Genomic DNA, 21780 nt, shown 5'->3' with positions numbered 1-21780 from the left:
CATTTTATTTGTTTTTACCTTTAATATGATTTTTTAGGCAAACTACTGAGTCGTTCACAGAAGGTGGCCTATAATCTTCTGAATAAAATTGGTCAGAAAGGAGAATGTGGCATTAAATCTAGTGACAGAGTAAGATGTTTTTATTACATCCATGCTCATATCACTTTTGTATATTTGATATATTTTAATGATTCCATTGAATGTCACAAATTTTTAAAATCCTAATTTGTTATCTCTCTGCTCAGAAAAATGGAACAGTTCTAATTTTATTTCTTATGGAATGCAGAAGTATTAGAAGAAAGAAGTTTCAGATTTATTCAAAAACCATTAGACAAACATAACATTGGACTGGGCGTGACAAGTCTGTGTTTACTTGTGTGTGTGTGAGCGATTCAAAATGTACAGTAATTCTGTTTGTGTTAATTACTTAAGATATATTTACATATAATGGAGCTGTGTAGCTGGCAGAGGGTTCTGCACGTATTTACAAGTATTTTGCATTAGTAAAATATGATAATAATGATAGCATGTGCCTTCAACTTACATGTATACACAAAAGTACTCATTAAGGTTTTTTCAAATCTTAATCTTATGCAGTCTGCTTCTGTAGTTCCCACTGGTATGATGGAGTGCAAACATTTTAATTTTTTATGTATAAAACACTGGTGACAGAATGCAACAATAAGAAAACCAGAATAGTCTTTAGAAATTTCAGAAATACAATTACAAAAAAAAAATCCTTCAATAATACTTATATTTTGCAACCTGGATGTCATCAAACATTTAAAGCTGAATTGCAAATGTCTCCTTACTTTTTACTCAAATTGTTATTTTTTATACTTCAGGTTTAGGTCATAGAATAGAACAAAGATCGTAGCTTCAAACCATGGTGTTCCATAGGTCTGAAACCATTGGCTGCGTAGTTTATTCACCCCCCCCCCATTTTGTTTTAATTGTTACTGATGGCACTGAATGAAGATGGCTATGTATGGAAGTAATTCTGATATGTGGAGGTCATAGTCTTTGAGAAAACCTTCTGAGTGATGTGCGTTGAACATATATGTTCAGCACTCATCACTTGGAAGGTTCTCACATTCCTATGCATGTTTCTGGAAAAAATAGAAGAGAATCGGATCAGTGCTAGATGAAAGATACAGTGCAACTTTGTGAAGAGTTTTCGATGAAGCAGCAATAACAGTGGAGGTTTAGTAGGGTTGAACATTTATGTAACATATCTCTTAAAAAGTAGTGTGAAAATCCAGTATTCACCGCATCTTGAAGATAGATCAGTTTTGTTCTTAGAAACTGTATATTCTTTGGCTGCAAAATGAGGATGATCTGTTTTTCGAGGCAAGAAAATCCTGCTTTCAATACAAATGTGCCTTTCAGTGATGAGTTTCATTTTTATGTGTCTGGTGAGGTTAATCATACCACACATTCAGTTTTCCTGTATTCATCCATTTAGTTCACCAGTGTGTCATAACCATATCTTACCATACCTATGAGCATAAAGGTAAGTAGCGCTCTTGGGGGTTAATTCATATATATACCCAGTAATTTTGAGGGAGGCTACCGGGGGGGGTATATTGAACCATTGAAGTTAATTATGAGGGTATCTTTGGACTCAAGAGATTCCTTTGGGTTGGAGAAGTGCCAATGTATTGTCAATACACAAAGGTCTAAGAGTGAAGTCATTAACTACAGAGAAGCTATATGACTTTATGAATAAATATGGGCAATTATGGATTAAATTTGGTAGCCATCTGAGTTTATACCATGAATTCCTAAGACAATCACATGTTACCATGCAACTGTTAAATGTCTGCTGTCTCTGTGCAGAATTCATAGATAGCCTTTTGCCCATCGAGTTTTCAGAAGTGTTTGGCCAAATATTTTTAACTTAAATTTAATTGAATTTGGAGACCCACTTCATCATCTAACAATGTTATTTGGAGAATGTTTTTTGAACTGAATTGAAATAAATCACTTTGGCAAAGGTATTATAGACATAGCATTACAGTAATGCTATGTCAATTTTAGTGTGAGAACCTATTAGGTGTTATTATGAAAGATGAAGGAGTTGATTTACAGTGGTTCTTGGTTGGAAAGTTGACAAGGGTCCAAGGAAGCATGAAAAATAATCAATTATCCTAAGTCATTTTTGGTCTTTTAATAATTCTTCATGGCAGTGCTGTGTGTGAGGATATTCAACAAAGGTTAAAAAATAATTGAATTAAATTTGAAAACTTAAAAAATATATATTGAATTCAGATCTTCTCATTCTGGTTTACCTTTGGAAATGCTGTTGACAACCAAGTCTAAACAGCAGTGCCATTATTGTAAACAAAAGTTTAACTGAATGTTGCTGAAGAGGAAAAGGTATGCAACGTTATCTCTCTTGATCCAGTCATAATCAGTTAATGTCAATCAGACAGTCTGAACATAAATCCACAAAAATTGTCCTAAGTAATTTAATGTTTGAAAGTGTACTGCACGAGTAAACAATCCTATGGCTGTATTTTAATATAAAAGGTATCCGTTGTAATTGAAAATTAAATCGTAGTGCATTGTAGACTTGACCTAGCAGGACCTGTCAGGTGACTTGCGCAAAAAAGATGTATGCATTTTTTTTTTGGATGAAGATCAGTGGCTGAGATGCTGAAACTTTCTCTACCTTCCTAAATGTATACCTAGTTTTACTTTGAGTTTTTTAAGCAATATTTTTTGATTTTCATAGAGTAATCGTGTTAAAGAACTTGACAGGTCCAACTTAGCCAATTTTTTTTTTTTTTTTTTTTCAACGTTTGGTTTTCTCTGACATGCCACCCCTCACAGGTGATACAGAAAATTAAATGCTCCTATTTTTCAGGTTATTTGAATGATTACCATTTCGTTCATCTGTTTTCTAGAAGAAAGCAGCATTATTAATTTAATACATTTTTTAGAAGCCCTTGTGAATAGCACAGTTGGTATAATCACAGTCCTTCCCACACTGAGTGGAAAAGACCCAAGTTTGAATGTTATCATCAACATGAGGAATTTTGATGAGCTTTTTTATCCTGTAGCTGAGTTAGTCAGTTTCAGGTGAGGATAGTATGGCTTTTAGGCCATACTATCCTCACCTGAAACCCATAGCCAGGTGGGAAGGAGTAGCAGTGCATAGCACACACTTCTTGATTAGACCGGGGTTCGAGGCCATCACCACCAAATATGGGGGATGCGGAAAGGTCAGGGAATGACCACCGCATATTCCCGGAGTAATATGGCCTTAGTTGCTAATGCTCCTAAAAACCAAACAACAACAACAGTATGGCTTTTCCCTCCTGGAAATTTGGGTTATTTGTCCAGCAAACTGCAAATGAGCCACAGAAGACATGCAACTAAACAGACATAACATATATATGGTGCAATATGGTCTAAGTTGCTGATATGCCTAAAACTTTACAACAATAATGGTTTATTAGAAGTGGGATCATTAGATTGATATGTTTCTTAGAAGTGGCATTATTAGTTTAATCCATTTCCTAGAAATGAAATAAAATCAAATAAAACCTAATGAATTAAAAGAAATGTAGTGTCCATGCTGTTCTAGAAACATACCAAATGCTAGATACACTCCATAACCATACTGATTTTCTAAATAAAGATTGTTTCCACAGTGTGTGATAGGCAATGCTATACATCACTAATATTTGCTATACTGATTTTCTTCCATTATTCAGTTTTGTTGTGTGCTGGGTTGATTGGTGTATCTGTTAAGTCAGTGATGCATTGATTTGTTTAATGACCATTGTTGTACTTGGGGCCTTCTGACCAGATGGGACACAATGGTTGGTCTGTTTTACTTTTGTTTCACAGTATTGGTCATGTTGCGATGATTGGCTTCCATCACTGTTCATAGTGATATTTCACAGAATTTTCACATAAACTAGGTGCTATTGAAGGAGGTGACTAAACTTTAATTAATTGACATTTGTGTAAATTTATATTTGGCATCCTTATTAATCGATATTCTCTCTAAATTATTTTAGGAATGCATTATTTCCGCATTACACTTTTTATCTCTATTTCTCTTCCCTCTTTCTTTCTTGCTGTAGTTGGTTTTCTCTCTGTTCATCAGTTATTTTGCTTGTCATATGACTGGCATATTCTCAATCTTATTTTATATTCTAATTATGTTTCCGTAACATGTGGCAGGTATGTTTTGCAGACACTGATGTTTGTTTGTTACACTGATTTTCTTCCATTTCTTGCCTCGTTTAGTTAAAGTTTACACACACACACACACACACACACACACACACACACACACACACACACACACACACACACACACACACACACACACACACACACACACACACACACACTTAAAGATAAAGAGGGTGGAGGTGAATGGTTCAGTGTACAGAAGACCAGACATAGAGAAAGTACACCAAGGAAAATAAGAGAAGTAAAATTTAAGTTGAAATTGAAGAAGTGAGAAATAAAGAAAAGAAGGGAAAAATGTTAAATAAAGTAAAGATTAAAAAAACCTGTAAAAATTTTCAATAGTCAACTGCAAAAATAGTAATAAAAAGCAAAATGATACAATGAAAGTAAATTTGAAGTAATGGTATTAATGTTGCTAATGGAGGAGGAGGAGTGACTTATTGTGTGAAACAGAAGACCAAAATGTGATAGTGAGAAGTGGGTTTTAATTTGGAACAGTAATGTCAAAGTAGTTAACTGGATAGATGGAAACTTCATCAGGGGTCTGCAGTTATAATGAACTGTCTGGGATTACACAGAATTTCATATACTTTTATATAAGGTCAAAAGAATACTTAAATAAAATGTGTATATAAAATGCTAATTAGTCATTTTTTTTTACCAAATGGGAAAAGTATGCAAACCAAAGTTTGCATACTTTGACTTTATAACTCTAATGACATTAAATGACATGTTTAAGACTATTCTAATCTTATTATATCCACCACCAATTCCTTAAATGCTAATCTTGAGGTAATTCTCCAGTGTGGCAAAGAAAACTCTTGTCCTGTCACGCCTTTCTTATTTGTAGCACAAAAGAATCTGCTGCTCCAGTGCTCATCTTAGGTGGTACTCAAATTTTTAGAGAAGGTCTCATTTGGTAAATAGTAGTAAATAGTAGTAGTAGTGGCATGTGATGCAAGAAAGCAAGTGTATGAGCTTATGCAGCATCAGCCAAAAAAAAAAAAGAAAAAAAAAATTTACAAAACAATTCCCTCTAAATGTTTGTCCAGTTCCTTCTTAAATTTATTTAACCTATCCACTTCCACAACGACATGACAGATGGAAGTTTGTTCCAGCAATTAACCACCCGCTGGCTAAAGGCAAATTTCCTCACATCTATTCTACATTTGTCTTTCCTCAATTTGAATTTATGTTCCCTTAGGTTCATAATCTGAACAAGTGGAAGAATCCCATCAGAATTCAGTGCGCTCAACCCATTTAAGGCCTTATACACCTCAATCAGATCACCTCGCAGGTGCCTAGTCTCCAGCCACTGCAATTTGCAGAACTTAAGCCTCTCTTGGTAAGAGGATCCCTTCATTCCCCTCACCAATCTTCTTTGCCCTTCTCTGTACACACTCAAGCAAATCTACATCCTTCCTAAAATGAGGCCTCCAGACCTGTACACAGTACTCAAGGCGTGGCCTGACCATTGCCTTATACAGAGGGACAATCACTTCCTTTTCCCTGCTAGAAAAAATGCTGTATATCATTGGCAAAACCCCATGACCTGCCCTGGCAGCCTGTATGCATTGCTAAGAAAACTTCATATCTGACTGCACAATTACTCCCAGGTCTTTTTCATTTTCTACCACCGTAAGTGTAGTACCACACAGTTGGTACGTTTCTCTGGGGTTACTTCTACCCATATTCTGTACTTTGCATTTGTCAATGTTAAACTTCAGTTGCCACTTCTTAGCCCATCTTCCCAAATTTTCTAGATCCTGTTGCAGTAGCACACTGCCATTACTGTCATTAACAACCCTGCCAACCTTTGTATCATCTGCAAACTTCGACACTAAGCCTGATATACCTTCATCAATATCATTGATAAATATGCAAAACAACAGTGGACTCAACACCGAACCCTGTGAGACTTCACTAATAACATTAGTCCATGAAGAGCAGCACCCATTGATTACCACCCTCTGTCTTCTCCCACTCAACCATCCTTTTATCCATTGCAGCAACTTATGCTTAATACCATTCTGCTGCAGTTTGTACAGTAGTCTTCCATGTGCAACAGTGTCAAAAACTTTCCCGAAATTCAAGTATATGATATCAAAATTATTTTTTTCATCCAGTTCCTTTGTAACCACATCATAATATCCAATCAAATTTGTCAGACAAGACTTTCCTTTAACAAAACCATGCTGTGTCTGAATTATTGCTATAGTCTTATCTAGATGATCCTGCAATGCATCTTTAACCAGTGACTCCACTATTTTCCCCGAACAGAAGTTAAACTAACTGGTCTGTAATTACTCATGTCACTCTTCGATCCCCCCTTTGTGAATTGGAGATACATTTGCATATCCCCAGTCCGTGGGGACCTCCCAAGTCCAAGGATGCTCTCATAATTATGGCTAAGGGTTTGCTTAGTTGCTTTGCCGCCTCCTTTAATATAACTGGATAGATCCCGTCCACCCCCAGGTGCTTGGTTGGTTGGTTGTTTTGGATTTTATTGGCACATCAGCGAATAAGGCTATAATGTGCCAGAACAAGGTCATGAAAAAGAAAAGATTTCCACCCCAGGTGCCTTTCGTATGTTTAACTTCAATTTCTCCTTCACTTTTCTCTCAGTTATTACAAAATCATTAAGCACACTGCTACAATTTGATAACCTTCTGGCATTTTCAAACCTTAATAACTCTTCATGTGTGAATGTAGATACAAAATACTCATTCAGTTTGTTTGCTATCTGAGCAGGATCATCAACAATCGAACCATCGATATCAAGTGGACCAATCAGATTCATCCCCTTCCTTTTAGAGTTTATATAAGTAAAGAAATCATTGCTATTTTACTTGGCAACCTTTGCCAAAGAGTTCTCATAATCTGCCTTTGCCTGCCTAACCTCCTTTGTGACTTGATTACAGACTAGCTTATATCTGCCATAGGCTTCTGTGTTGCCTGATAATTTATATGCATCCCATGCATATAAATTATCATGCACTTTTCTTCTCTGCCACGAGTCTCATTAGTTCATTTGACAACCATTTAGGCCTAAACCTTGAACAATATTCCTTAATAGGTATGAAGCTTTTAGTAGCTTCCATGATTAATTCCTTGAATGCTTCCCATTTAGAATTTGCTGTTGGTAACATCATCAGTTGGTCTCACTGTACAGAATTTAAAAACTGTCTGAGACCACTGTAGTCACCTTTACGGAAGCAAAAACCCTTTTCTTTACCCCGACGGTAATTATATCTAAGTAAATCCCACATCAGTAGACTGTGATCACTGCCACCTAGTGGTTCCTTTATGTGCAAATTCTTAATACAAGAATGATCACTGCTGATAACCAGATCAGGAGTATTACCCTCTCTGGCTGCCTCTCAAACATGCTGCTGCAGAAAACAACCATCTAATAAATCCACAAAAGTCTTAGTAGTGTGCGAGTGACCAATCCACAAGTTTTTAGTCAATATCTGGGAAGTTAAAATCCCCCATTATAAGACATTCTGATATAATAGTCCACTATTAAATAGTTTATTGTTCATTAAATAGTATAATTGTTCATTGTACTCATTAGGCCTATAACACACTCCTACTCTTATTTTTGCTTTCACAGTGCTTGTCACACCAAACTGACTCAACTGTGCACTGTTCATCTATATCAACTGGATGCACTTATTTTGATTTTATGTTTTTCTTAATTAACAGCATAACACCTCCTCCCTTCCTATCCTGTCTATCCTTTCTGACATACTAAATATGTAATTTAGTATGTCAAAAATAGATAAAGAAGCAGACAAATGGTATAGGGACAGGAAATAAGTCATGGTAAGAGAAAGGAAAAGTAGTGAAACAGAAGATGGCCTAGAAGAAGGAAAGTAGAAGTATCCATATTGCCCTCATGTTGCACTAATAGCTCTATGGACAGAAGAACAAAGCGTAGACAGTGAAAACAAAGTAAAGAGAAGAATTGAAAGGATATTCGTGCAAGCTAGAGGTGTAAAGACCCAATCTCTTAGAGAGGGTCTCTGGCTGAGAGAGAGAGAGAGATAGTAGAAGATAATACCAAATGCCTGTAATATATAATGTGTTTTGGAGAAAAAAAATAAATAAAAATAAATAAAAAATTTGTACCCAAAAATATATAGCCAAAAATAAAAACTGAAGTAATTTAAAATTAGAATACAGACAAATATTCAATTGTGAATGAGACAGCATAGAAAAATAAATATCCTGAATTTCTGAGAATTGTAGCATTAGCATTAGTAGAGGCATTTGATGCAAGAAAGCAAGCTTATGCAGCATCAGCCAAAAAAAAAACCCACTTCCAATTCACCCCTCTGTTCGTTCAAAATACCTGTCCAGCTGAGCCTTAAACTTATTTAGGCTATCAACCTCCACTACAAGGGATGGAAGTCTGTTCCACCAACCAACCACCCGCTGGCTAAAGGCAAATTTCTGCACGTTTATCCTACATCTGTCTTTCCTCAATTTGAATTTATGCCCTCTCAGGTGATTATTCTGAGCTAGAGGAAGAATCCCATCAGCATTGAGCATGCTCAAACCATTCAAGGCTTTATACACCTCTAACAGATCACCTCGCTGGTGCCTAGTCTCCAGACACTGTAATTTGCAAAACTTAAGCCTTTCTTCGTAAGAGCACCCCTTTGTTCCATTCACTAATCTTGTTGCCCTTCTCTGTACTCGTTCCAGCAGCTCTACATCCTACTTGAAATGAGGCCTCCAGACCTGTATACAGTACTCTAGGTGTGGCCTGACCATTGCCTTATACAAGGGAATAATCACCTCCTTATCCCTGCTGGAAAAATTCCTGTATATTATTGACAATACTCCATGAGCTACTCTTGCAGCCCGTCTGCACTTACCGGTGCCTAGTCTCATACCGGCGAGGTGATCTGATGGAGGTGTATAAAGCCTTGAATGGTTTGAGCATGCTCAATGCTGATGGGATACTGCCTCTTGCTCAGAATAATCACCTGAGAGGGCATAAATTCAAATTGAGGAAAGACAGATGTAGGATAGATGTGCAGAAATTTTCCTTTAGCCAGCGAGTAGTTAGTTGGTGGAATAGACTTTCATCCCTTGTTGTGGAAGTTGATAGCCTAAATAAATTTAAGGCTCAGCTGGACAGGTATTTCGAACGAATGGAGGGGGGGGTGAAGTGGAAGGGTTTTTTTTTTTTTTTTTTTTTTTTTGGCTGATGCTGCATAAGCTTATCTTCTTGCATCATATGCCTCTACTAATGCTAATGCTAACCTCTATTAGGGGTTAGCATTAGCATTATTAGCATTATCCTAACTTCTGATCTCTTGGCATAAGCACATCACAAATATTACTTTCTCTGCATCCAAAAAATACTAGGTTTACTGTTTCACTTTTGGTATTATCTTTCTTCTACACAACTATCCGTCCATACAGATCTCAAATTGCTGTACTGTGGAGAACATTGTTCCCTCATCTTGGGTGCCTCTAAAACCTCTCTCTCTCTCTCTCTCTCTCTCTCTCTCTCTCTCTCTCTCTCTCTCTCTCAAGCTGGTGGCTCCATTCAGATGAGGATAGTCTGACTAATGATCTTTCCCTTACAGAGCTAATCCATTTCTGTTGCCTAACCCCAGGGGCTCACATCTGGTGAGTATGGGCTTGGCACACCCAAAGTCCTGAGCTGGATATCATCATTCTTCTGTTTCTTGACTCCTTTCTACTTCTGACTATCTCTCTCTCTCCCCCCCCCCCTCTCTCTCTCTCTCTCTCTCTCTCTCTCTCTCTCTCTCTCTCTCTCAGGGTAACTCAGAAATGTTTTTTTTGGTTGGAATAAGCCTCAAGCTTCCTTGCACCATGTGGCTGATAATGATAATAAAATAATAGTTCAGTTTTTTGCTGCATGCCTTTTCTGTAGGTACTTCCACAAGGACTGTTCTTTTGAATCGGCTTCTGTAATTGCCCCACTTTCTTCCAAACGAGGCTTAAAATATGCCTCTCCAATGCCAAATTCACAGAACCAACTTTTCATTTTTGTCATTACCCCCCCCCCCCTCCTTTTTTTTTCTGGAACAACCTTCCTTCATATGCATTTCCCGAAATTTACAATCTTCAGAAATTCAAGTCTAATTTTAAAAAGTATTTTCTCTCCTCTCAACTCATTTACTGTATGTGGGTTGAAGGCTGAGTTCTGTAGGTTCTAACCTTTCATGTTTGTGGCTTTTATAACAAAAAATAAAAATAAATATAAATAAATAAATAAACAGCAGTGTCAAATCTATTTACTATGACAAAAAGATCCTTTTTTTTGAGATCTGTTAGACACATATCCTACTTTATAACCTTGTACATATGGAAAATAGCATGAAGATTACTAACACAAGCTTTTTTCAGGGATGCATTGCATTATTTGAAACAAGGATGTGTATTTAATGACTCTGTCATTAAATACACATTTATAATGACAGAGTCATTATAAATGAATACCCATATTTGTATGTGTGCTGTAGTTTATTAAATAATTAAGCTGCAATGGCTTAATCTCTGCAATGGTTCCCACAAAAGGTAAAGACACTCACCATTTCTTTGTTTATGCTAGCACAGCACTAGTTTTTGTGGTGATAGTGCTAACATGAGCAACCACACAAGAGAGTGCTTGGTGCATTTATGTAGACATGTGGACATGTGTTTTTGTAAAGCGTGTCTCCTAGAATGTCAGTTCAGCTCCACCTCGCATTTCTGTGAAGAACAGTTTCTGACCCTCCTGATGTTGCCAAAAAGTGGGCTTGGATCCTCTGGAGGCCCATTCCAGAGGGGTTGAAAATTTTTAAGTTATACATTATTTACAAAATTAAGACAAATGAGGCAACAATCAGTATCAAATGAGGTATTAACTTAGGTCCCATTTCAAGACCATGAGAACAATTATGAGGTAGAGATAATTGTTACAGTTATTATTATTATTATTAGCTATATGGTGCAAGGAAGCCTGAGGCTTATGCTGCACCAGCCAAAAAAAAATTCCCGAGTTACCCTGAGAGAGAGAGAGACATTAACAGAAGTAGAAAGGAATCGCCAAGAAAGAGAAGAATGGTGATATCCAGCTTAGGACCCCAGGTGTGCCAAGCCTATACTCACCAGATATGAGCCCCTGGTTGATCCAGAAGAAAATTAAACTGTAGATAACAGCTGCAATATTTTCTCAAAAACCTCTCTGGCAAAAGTTTGAAATGCCCGAAAAGTCTCAGAATTCTGGTTAAGCAAAGATTCCTGGCCAGGCTGTAGAAGACAATAATTTGTGAGATTTCTCTGATCCTTGTAGTTAGTACATGAATATAGTATGTGATCCCAACTCTCTGTCTTACCGCAAAGACATAAGATATCTGTAGTAGCCAAATTGAACCTGAAGAGTCGCTGATTTAATGATCCATGCCATGTGGTCAAGTAAGAAGTGTCGATAGACAGCTATGACTGTATTTTTTTATTGTGAAGAAAAGTCACCAATCATAAAGAGGTTGTGTCTCAGCAGCTCTGCCACTCATTCAACAATTCATTCGAGATTCTCTTTTTTTCATGATTTATATCCTGCTGACAGTCAATAGTGATTCCCATAAAATCTGTTGGGATTTGCTTCTTTAACCTGTAAGGCAATTTTTTAAAGATCGAATGTAGGTCTAAGGGCAAAACTCCAGCTAAGACTTGTAAGGCAGGGGTTGACACTGTACGACGTTCTCTAACTATGGATAATAAAATTGGTCTCTGCAAAGAATATAACTTATTTCTAATTCTAATAATTTATGCCCTATGAAACCAGGTGCCAGCAGCATAGGTGGCTATTGGGATAAATATTGCATTATAATACATTTTTAAAGTCCTTCTCAAGAGTCCCACACTCAGCTCTTGAAATTCTTGTTAACACTCTAGCGAAGTTCTTGATTTTAACTGTCAAGTTAGTAACATGTGTCATTAAATTTAGCTTTCAGTTTATTGTTATTCCAAGGATTTTAGTTTCTGTGACAAAAGGAAGATCAACATTATTGATTTTAACTTGAGGAGGATGAGAGTTATTGAAATTTGCTCCGATAATACTATCATCTTTGACTTCTGGTGGCTAATCTTTAGCTTGTTAAGAAGAGCCTATTCGTGTACAATTGGCAACAGATTCCAACTCAGGCTGAGTATTGCAACTGACGAGGATAGTCAAATCATCAGCGTAGGCTATAATCTTAACATTTTCAAAGGTTCTAGAAATCCACTGCTGCAGGACCATGTTCCGGACAAGGGGTCCCAAGGTGGATCCCTGGGGACAGCCTCCCAAGACTTTCCTAAAAAACTTGATTGAACTTAGATTTTATGGTTCAAGTTCTGTTGTCAAAATAGCTGCGGAAAAGGAGATATAGTTGTAGAGAACACTTAGCAATGCGAAGGCATTCAGGGGCACTTTCCCACCAAAGGGAATCGAAAGCACCCTCAAAGCCAATATATATAGCTGAAACATTTATAAGTTGAGTTTTCCAGAAGAACAACCAGGTCTACCAATGCATCCTCGCAGGACTGGCCTGGACAAAACCACATTGGTTTGGAGATATTAAATCCTGTAGTTGTAATAGATTGTGTAGACGATAGCCATGAGATGCTCCAGTAATTTTCTCAATTTTGCCTAGAGCGCTATTGGTCTGTAAGATGTTGGATGATATTATGGTTTACCAGGCTTTTTTATGAGTTTGACCAGTGCGATTTTCCAAGCATCTGGAAAAGTACCCCTCCGAAGGCATTTGTTAAACAAAAACAGAAGTATTTCAGGTCTTAGTTTCAGAAGTCTTAATATAAAGGTACTTTCAACACGATCCATGCCTGGACATTTCGCATTGTTAATTTTTTAGACAGCTGTGTTCAATTCAAGCAGATTAAAAGGCTCACTCTGGATATAAACACTGTAACTGGCATTAGCAAGATGAGTCCGTGACTGATCTAAAGAATCGGAAAGCCATGTCATCCACCAGAAACAGACTATCTAGTATAGCATTAACACTATCTGTCTAAGTTAATGTCTCAGTAGAGTCTGCCAAAACAGATCCATATATATATTTGGAGTAAAGTTTTTGCCACATGAAAGCTTATATAGCAAGCCCCAAGGGTCGGCATTCCCAGAGCATTGCACAAAAGCCATCCAGGCTTCCCTTTTCTGAGTTGCAATAGCCTTAACGTGTTTCTTTTTTAAATCTGCATACTGTTGATAGAGTACTCTTACATCATCCTGAGGCCAACCTTGATGTCTAAAAACTGCATACACTGTGAACTTGCTTTCTTTCAGGATATCTCCTGGGTCCACCTTGGGCAAGTCCTAGAGGTTATCCTCTTTTTTCTTGAAGATCAATAAGAAACTTATTATCAAATTTTGAATTTTGTCAACAAGTTCCGAAATTGAAAGGGATGTCAATGATTTAGGCGATGTAGCTCAGAAGTCCCGAAGAATAGAAGAATCAAAAGCAGGCCACAGGCCAGTCTATGTTTTTCAAAGAGAATCTTACTAGTTCCAGCTGCAGAGGCAGGGAGTCAGAAAGTAACGTATGTTTGGATGAAACTAAAAAAGATCACGCGATTATCACTTGTGCACCAGTCAGGCTTGATGCTCCAATCAGAAACTATCAGATCAAAATGTGAATTTGTAAGAGTTAAGTCAATATTTGAATCACCAATGAAACTGGAGTAAGTAGTGAAATTTTGTGGCCTATTTAAAATAGTGAGATTATAGCTAATTATGAACTCTTTAAGGAGATGGCCACAAGAATCATTGTAGGAGCTAGACCAGAAATAATTGCAGGAAGACATCTTAGAAGATTAAAAGCATTCTCAAGGTAAACCAAAAATTTATCAAAATCAGCTGACTGTGCACAGTATTCTCATTAAAAACAACCACACAAGATTTAGGATCTGTATCCGCTGGACAACCCTAGTCCACAAGAAAAAACTCAAAATTTTAGAAGACTGCCCTTCATGTAGATGCACACGAAAGGGTTCTTGAACAGCCACTATGTCCACAGAATGAGTCTCTGCAGAAATCCTTAACTCATCAGCAACTGCTCGGGAATGATGACCATTAATTTGCATAATATTCAAATGCACTGGTGCCTACAGAACTAGACGAGAGGTTCTTCCATTACCTGAGTAGATGTGGCAAAATTGAATCAGAATTATTTACACCTTGATTTTAATGTACAGTATTTACAGGGCTATTAGTTGTGTTACTAATAGGTAGTCCTTAGGTGTGCCACTTCTAGTGCTTTTGAATATTCAGGGCACGAACCATCTCTGACAGAATGTTGGTAGTTACGCTTTTGCCTTTTACAATTGGCACAGCACACTTCTCTGTGTGGACACTGCAAAAACATGCCCACTATGGGCACAATGGCCAGGATGGGGACTCGTGAACAAACTTGTGCAGTATGGCCATATCCCAGACAATGGTAGCATTTTGTAACAATAGTAAAAAGGCAAAATTTGTGTGAGAACCACGAGAGAAAAATTCTATCTTGAGACTTAATACACATGAATAGTCTGGGTGAGAGACTGATGACCCAGTGCACACACAATGCAGATCTAGCCTCAGTTGTGAACCTAAATTCTGTCTATTGTTTCACTTCCTCAGTTGAAAAACTGAAATCTACAAAATTCTTTTGAAAAAGATTTTCAATTGTCTCATCCCTTGACAATTTTCTGGGGATGTCATAAACCAGAATGGTCGGATTACTTTTGTGGGAAGTACCCAGAGATAGTCCTGCCAAAAAAAATACGTTGATGCAGTAAGGCTGTCCAAGTCATCTTTGGATGCAGTTTCAACAATAATGCCTTCATTGCGAATAGTACATAACAATTTAATTTTAACACTTTTCAGATCACTCTTAAGTGTCTTGGTGACAAGATTTCTAACCTTAGCACTAGTCTTACAGTCACTAGAATCTAGTGCTCTTAAAATAAGTACATTGTTGGATTTAACCTTAGGAGTAACACTTGCTTGTTGTTCCCTTGATGAACCACTTGCTTGTTGATTCCCTGATGAACCATTTCCCTGCATACCTTTAGATGAGCCACTAGCAACTTCTGCAAAAGATCTGACAGGAGATTCCACCGGTACTTGAAGCAAATCCTGCTCACGATCTCCATAGGGCGCCTCCGTAGCCAGGTGGGAAGGAGCAGCAGTGCGTAGCACATGCTTCTTGATTAGACCGGGGTTCGAGCCCGTCACCACCAAATACGGAGGATGCGGAAAGGTCAGGGAATGATCACCGCATATCCTGGAGCAATATGGCCTTAGTTGCTAATGCTCCTGAAAACCAAATAACAAACAACAAACAAACGATCTCCATAAGACAAGTCTCGGAAGGAAAGTAATACTTAGTTTGAGACAATTCAGAAGGTGACAAGTTAATATTAAAAGAAATATTGACCATTTTCTCTAGAAGTTCAGCCTGTTTTAAAATCTCCTCATTGACCAATTTTAGTTTTTCGTTTTTTATTAATACTGAGGTAACAACACTCTTGAGGATAAGCCACTTCTCCATAAGTATGTTCCCTCATGTTTTGGTAATTTTATTGCTTTCATATGAATGAAAGCCAGAAAAGTCCTTACGTAACTTTGCTATTGTTTCCAATATTGAGGTAGTACTTAAATCTAAAACCAACACCGTAGAATTTGAAGAAACAACTATTCCCAGTTTTTCATTCTGGGGCAAACCCTTTGAGATCTCGTTTTCCAATGCAGATGGCATGTTTACACCAGAAACTTTCTGCGATTGTGGCATATCCTGTGACACCGAATGTGTCTTAGACAAATTCTGTGAAACTCTTTGCACCTGAGAAGTGTCCTGAGAACAAGAATCCTCCAATCTTTCAGGACTGACTTGTTGAGTCATCAAAGCAGGATCGGCCTCAGAAGAAAGAAGAGGAGGAAAATCCTCTGCCTGCTGCTTACTTGCCATTCTAATCCAAATATATATGAACAGCAAGTATCTAACAAAATATGACATCAGGCAGACGACTATATATAATAATATTTCTGTTCTTTTTTAAGAAATTTTTATATTTTGCAATATTTTGATGATGTGGTACTCGCTGAGTTAGAGCAGGTTATGTAAATTACCTTGATTGTTCTTGGATAGCGTTATCACTGTTACTAACTCCAAGACGAAAGTTGGTTGCCTTCCTAAGTGTTCATTCGTCAAAGTAAACGTTCAGAGTGGTGAATAAAAGCAGACTGGGAGCAGCATGGTGAAAACACACTGGTTTGCATCGGTAGAGGAGCAGCATACAGTATGAAGAAGTAGTCAGGCATCAAGAACAACGATCCAGAGTCAGACACAGCATAACTATTTAACATTCTTCTTCTTCTTCTTGGTCCTTAGCTGGCAGCTGGGGGAGGCTGTTGGCCACGCAACCAGTATGCTGCTGTAGGTGCCGCAGAGTTTCGGACTTGCTCTGTGATGTTCTTCCATACTTTACGATCCATGGCGTCAGTCCTGGCCTGGTTAAGGTCGAGACGTCGGCTCTTCAAGTCATTTTCCACTTGCTTGGCCCACGTTTTCCTAGGCGCGGTCCGTTGGATGCTCCATTGGGTGGGTCGTTGTCTCCAAAGGAGTGTGGATGGTATTCTGTTCGTGCCCATTCTACATACGTGGCCAAACCATCTAAGCCTTCGCTTCTGGATTTGGTCGGCAATGGTTGGTTGCTGTTGGCATCTGGTACGGATGGTATCATTAGTGATGCGGTCACGAAGTGAGATTCCCAAAATCTGCCGCAGGCATCGCATTTGGAATACCTCAAGTTTGTTTAAATGTAGCTTGAGACAAATCCATGTTTCTGATCCGTAAAGGAGAATGGGCAGGATCAAAGTCCGGAAGAGTCGGATTTTAGTCTTTGAGGAAATGTTGGTCCTCTTCCACAGACACCATTTGAGCGAGGCGAACGCAGTGGCTGCCTGTCCAATTCTGTTGTGGATTTCCATGGTAGATGCAACTTTCTTCTCCTGGACCATCGACCCAAGGTATTTAAAGTCCTGCACTTGCTCGATCTGGACGCCTCCGAGATAGATGGTGGCTTGCGACCCATTGATCTTCAAACCGTATGGCCGGGCAATGTGGGCAATGTCGTAGAGGATGTCCGTGGCTTCAGAGTCGTTACCAGCAAAGATAAAAGATAGCACTATCATCGGCAAACATCAGGTCAGTCACATAATGATCCTTGTCATATTGTATGCCCTGTCTGTTTCTGAATGCTTGCCTCATAATGGCGTCGACCACGATGTTGAAAAGCAACGGGGAGGCTACATCCCCTTGGCGGACTCCAGTTTGGATGGTAAATTCCTCAGATAAATCGTTCTGGATGCGCACCTGGCTGGTCAAACCGTTGTATGCAGTTTAATTTTTTATAAATTTAACATTAAATTTATAAAAAATCACTTAATAAAGCAGGTAAACAGGAGCACAAAAAGAACGTGACTTCACACACTAGGCCACCTAGCAAAGCACCCTATGTTATGTAGAAGACATATTTTGTGACTGTACAGTGTAATCTGTTTGAAGAAACTGGCAGTGTTGAGAAAAAAAAAAAAAAATTCACCGCACAGACTCTTCAGCAGTGGAAGTAGTTGAATGTGTAGTTTGTTGTTTGTTTGTTATTTGGATTTTAGGAGCATTAGCAACTAAGGCCATATTGCTCCAGGGATATGCGGTGGTCATTCCCTGACCTTTCCGCATACTCCGTATTTGGTGGTCACGGGCTCGAACTCCGGTCTAATCAAGAAGCGTGTGCTACGCACTGCTGCTCCTGCCCACCTGGCTACGGAGGCGCCGAATGTGTAGTGGAGTGCCAGAAAGACAGTTGCATGTTATAGTCTTGAACTCAGCATATCAAAATCTACTATCTAAAAACGTTTTGCATGAACAACAGACTGCGCAAAATTCACCTGAAACTTGAAATTAAACCGGTTTATTGCTCCAGGGGAATGGAATGTGCAGTTCCGTTTTTCAAAAAACAAGACACATTTCACATAACTAATGCTGTGAATTGTCAGAACTGGCAACTTTGAAGTTCTGAAAATCCAAATGCTGTAATGGAATGTGTATGTATGTGCAATAGTCCATGATTAATGTTTAATGTAGACTCGTGTGATTGTATGGTGTAGACCTTTCTTAATTTGTAAAAACAATAACTGTCCTCACTTATCTGGGTAGGTTTATTTCTCATCCACTGCTATCCAATAGTTGGCAGTTTACTGTACATTAAAAACATTGTTTATCCTGTAAAAGTCCTTGATTTTAAACTAAAGTAAGGAATCACTGCAGCCATTGCAACTCTTACACCAGACATACTGGGCAAAGTATAGATGGAAGTCGAATATTGCATGGGTGTTTGTTACACAACAAATTATGCTGTATTGAACTTTATTGAACAAAAAAAACTTTGAGACTTACTTGACATTTTATGGCAACATTTTTTTCATCATTGTAGCTTAATAATTTAATGAACTGCACTTTAAAATATGAGTATTCTTTTACAACCCTGTATATTTACTTCTAAAGCAACTTATTAATTTTTTAGGGTGATCAGTATATTAATATAATAATATATGTATTTATTTTTAGGTTGCACTAGTTTATCCAAATAATGATCCTCTATCCTTTATGTGCTCATTCTATGGGTGTTTAACAGCAGGTGTTGTTCCTGTGCCAATAGAAGTGCCTTTGACAAGGAGGGTATGCAATGATTACTAGTCTTTAATCTATTAATAATAAAATTCATTCTGTAATTTAATGGTCAATCTGTGTTACAATATGTGCATATTTAACCACAGTATAATTTTATATTTTTTATTCATTTTTGGACTCAATATTAAATAAATAAATAATTTCCATTTATTCTCCAGATGTCTTAAGCTAGCAGTTTACATATTTATTGCAGTTGCATACATATTTTTAATTAAGGGTTGCCAGATTTTAAGCACCACACATTACAGTGTCATGCTTTTCTTTACTATGTATGTACATACTATATAACCATCAGGCATCTCTCATATTCTGGAGTTATACTTCATAACTGGGTTGGCATGATTACAATACCAGAGTACCTACCCGCTCCCGCTCATCGATGATGATAGGCCAATAAGCCTTGAAACGGTGCCATCTGGGTGGTGGTATCTGCCAAGAATATGTAACAAGTCTTCTCCATTAGTGAAGCATTACTTATTCAAGGTGCAATACCGTGGTAACTTTTTGTGAAGGTAATCACAATATGAGATACAATTAAACAATGCCATCCATTATAGTACTTTGTTGTTCACTACGAAAAAAATATTGTGACGTATCAATATCGTGGTGCATTAGCATTAGTAGAGGCATATGATGCAAGAAAGCAAGCTTATGCAGCATCAGCCAAAAAAAAATGCTCCCATTTCACCCCTCCATTCATTCCAAATACCTGTCCAGCTCAGCCTTAAATTTATTTAGTCTATCAACTTCCACAACAATGGAAGGAAGTCTGTTCCACCAACCAACTACCCGCTGGCTAAAGGCACACTTTCGCACATCTATTCTACATCTGTCTTTCCTCAATTTGAATTTATGCCCTCTCAGGTGATTATTCTAAGCAAGAGGAAAAATCCCATCAGCATTGAGCATGCTCAAACCATTCAAGGCTTTATACACCTCAATCAGATCACCTCGCAGGTGCCTGGTCTCCAGACACTAATTTGCAAAACTTAAGCCTTTCTTCATAAGAGCAACCCTTTGTTCCATTCACTAATCTTGTTGCCCTTCTCTGTACTCATTCCAACAGCTCTACATCATTCTTAAAATGAGGCCACAATACCTGTGTACAGTACCCAAGGTGTGGTCTGACCATTGCCTTAAACAAGGGGATAATCACCTCCTTATCCCTGCTAGAAAAATTCCTGTATATCATTGACAAGACACCATGAGCTACTCTTGCAGACCATCTGCATTGCTCAGAAAACTTCATATCTGCCTGCACAATTACCCCAGGTCCTTTTCTTTCTCTACCACTGTCAGTGTAGTACCACAGAGTTGATACGTTACTCTGGGGTTACTGCTTCCCGTACTAGTACTTTACATTTGTCAATGTTAAACTTCATTTGCCACCTCTCAGTCCATCTGTTCAACTTTTCTAGATCCTGTTGCAGCAGCGCACTGTCATTAGTGCCTTTAACAACCCTGCCAACTTCATATCATCTGCAAACTTGAACATTAAGCTTGAAATACCATCATCAATATCATTTATAAATACAGAAAACAACAATGGACCCAACATTGAACCCCGAGGGACTCCACTAATAACATTAGTCCATGATGAGCAGTGTCCATTGATTACCGATCTGACTTCTCCCACTCAACCATCCCTTTATCCATAGCAGCAATTTGCCTCAAATGCCACACTGTTCCAATTTGTTCAGCAGTCTTCCATGTACAACAGTATCAAAAGCCTTTCTAAGATCCAAATATATGATATCAAATTTATTCCCTGCATCCAGTTCCTTTGTGACCACATCATAGTATCCAATCAAATTGGTCAGGCAAGACTTTCCCTTAACAAAACTATGTTGTGTCCGAGCTATAACTGGAGTCTTGTCTAGATGATCCTGCAGTGCTTCTTTAACCAGTGCCTCCTTTAATTTTCATGGAACAGAAGTTAAACTCACAGGTCTATAATTACTTGTGTCACCCTTTGATCCTCCTTTGTGAATTGGAGTCACATTTGCACATCTCTAATCCATGGTACCTCCCCTGAGTCCAAAGAAGCTCTCATAATTATGGCTAAAGGTTTGCTTGCTTCCTTTTCTGCCTCCTTTAATATAACTGAATAGATACCATCAACCTCCAGTGGCCGACCGGGCTAGCCGAGTGGGTAAAGTACCTGCCCGGCAACCCAAAGGTCGCGGGTTCGATTCCCGCCTCGGGCTTGGATCACTGTACTGCAAAAACCTTTGGAGGTGCAATATGGCCACAGAAGCCGATGCGCCAACAACTACCAAATCAAAAAAAAAAAAAAAAAACCTCCAGTGCATTTTTTATGTTTATCTTCAACAATTTTTCCTCCACTTTCCTCTCAGTTATTGCAAAATCATCTAGCTCACTGCCAGAGTTTAATTAAACTCTGGCAGTGAGCTAGATGATTTTGCAGTAACTGAGAGGAAAGTGAAGGAGAAATTGTTGAAGATAAACATAAGAAAGGCAACTGGGGTGGATGGAATCTATCCAATTATATTAAAGGCGGCAGCAAAGGAAGTAAGCAAATACGAATTTATTATTAATTGTTATATTGTATATATGTATCATATAAGAATGGCGGCAAGTTACGAATGGTAAATCTACAGACACTTAAGTATTAATTAACTTCCAAAATCTCGCTGTCTCAATTCAGAATAAACCAAAGATCTTGAATAGGTCTATATGCTACTTATAGAAAATAATTTAATATAACCATTAGTCAATAAAGCGGCTAGATATAGCTAAAAGGATAAACGTGCGGAAATTTGCCTTTAGCCAGTGGGTGGTTGGT

The 21780-nt window shown here is 38.1% G+C and overlaps 1 protein-coding gene across 2 annotated transcripts in view; it reads left to right on the top strand.

Moving 5' to 3' along the window:
- Nucleotides 1-21780, top strand: part of LOC150087127 (disco-interacting protein 2-like) — a 1128863-nt gene that overhangs the window by 340246 nt on the left and 766837 nt on the right. For both annotated transcript variants that reach the window (XM_090372979.1, XM_090372978.1), the window contains exons 13-14: nucleotides 38-129; nucleotides 18852-18962. In XM_090372979.1, the coding sequence (XP_090229105.1) occupies nucleotides 38-129; nucleotides 18852-18962 (203 nt within the window). The remainder of the gene's footprint in view (nucleotides 1-37; nucleotides 130-18851; nucleotides 18963-21780) is intronic.

The sequence above is a fragment of the Mastigoproctus giganteus genome, chromosome 4 (genome assembly GCF_048544385.1).
Source record: "Mastigoproctus giganteus isolate SK-2022 chromosome 4, ASM4854438v1, whole genome shotgun sequence".
Classification (NCBI taxonomy): domain Eukaryota; kingdom Metazoa; phylum Arthropoda; class Arachnida; order Uropygi; family Thelyphonidae; genus Mastigoproctus; species Mastigoproctus giganteus.
The sequence above is the reverse complement of the archived record's forward strand: the minus strand, read 5'-3'. Positions and strand labels throughout refer to the sequence as shown.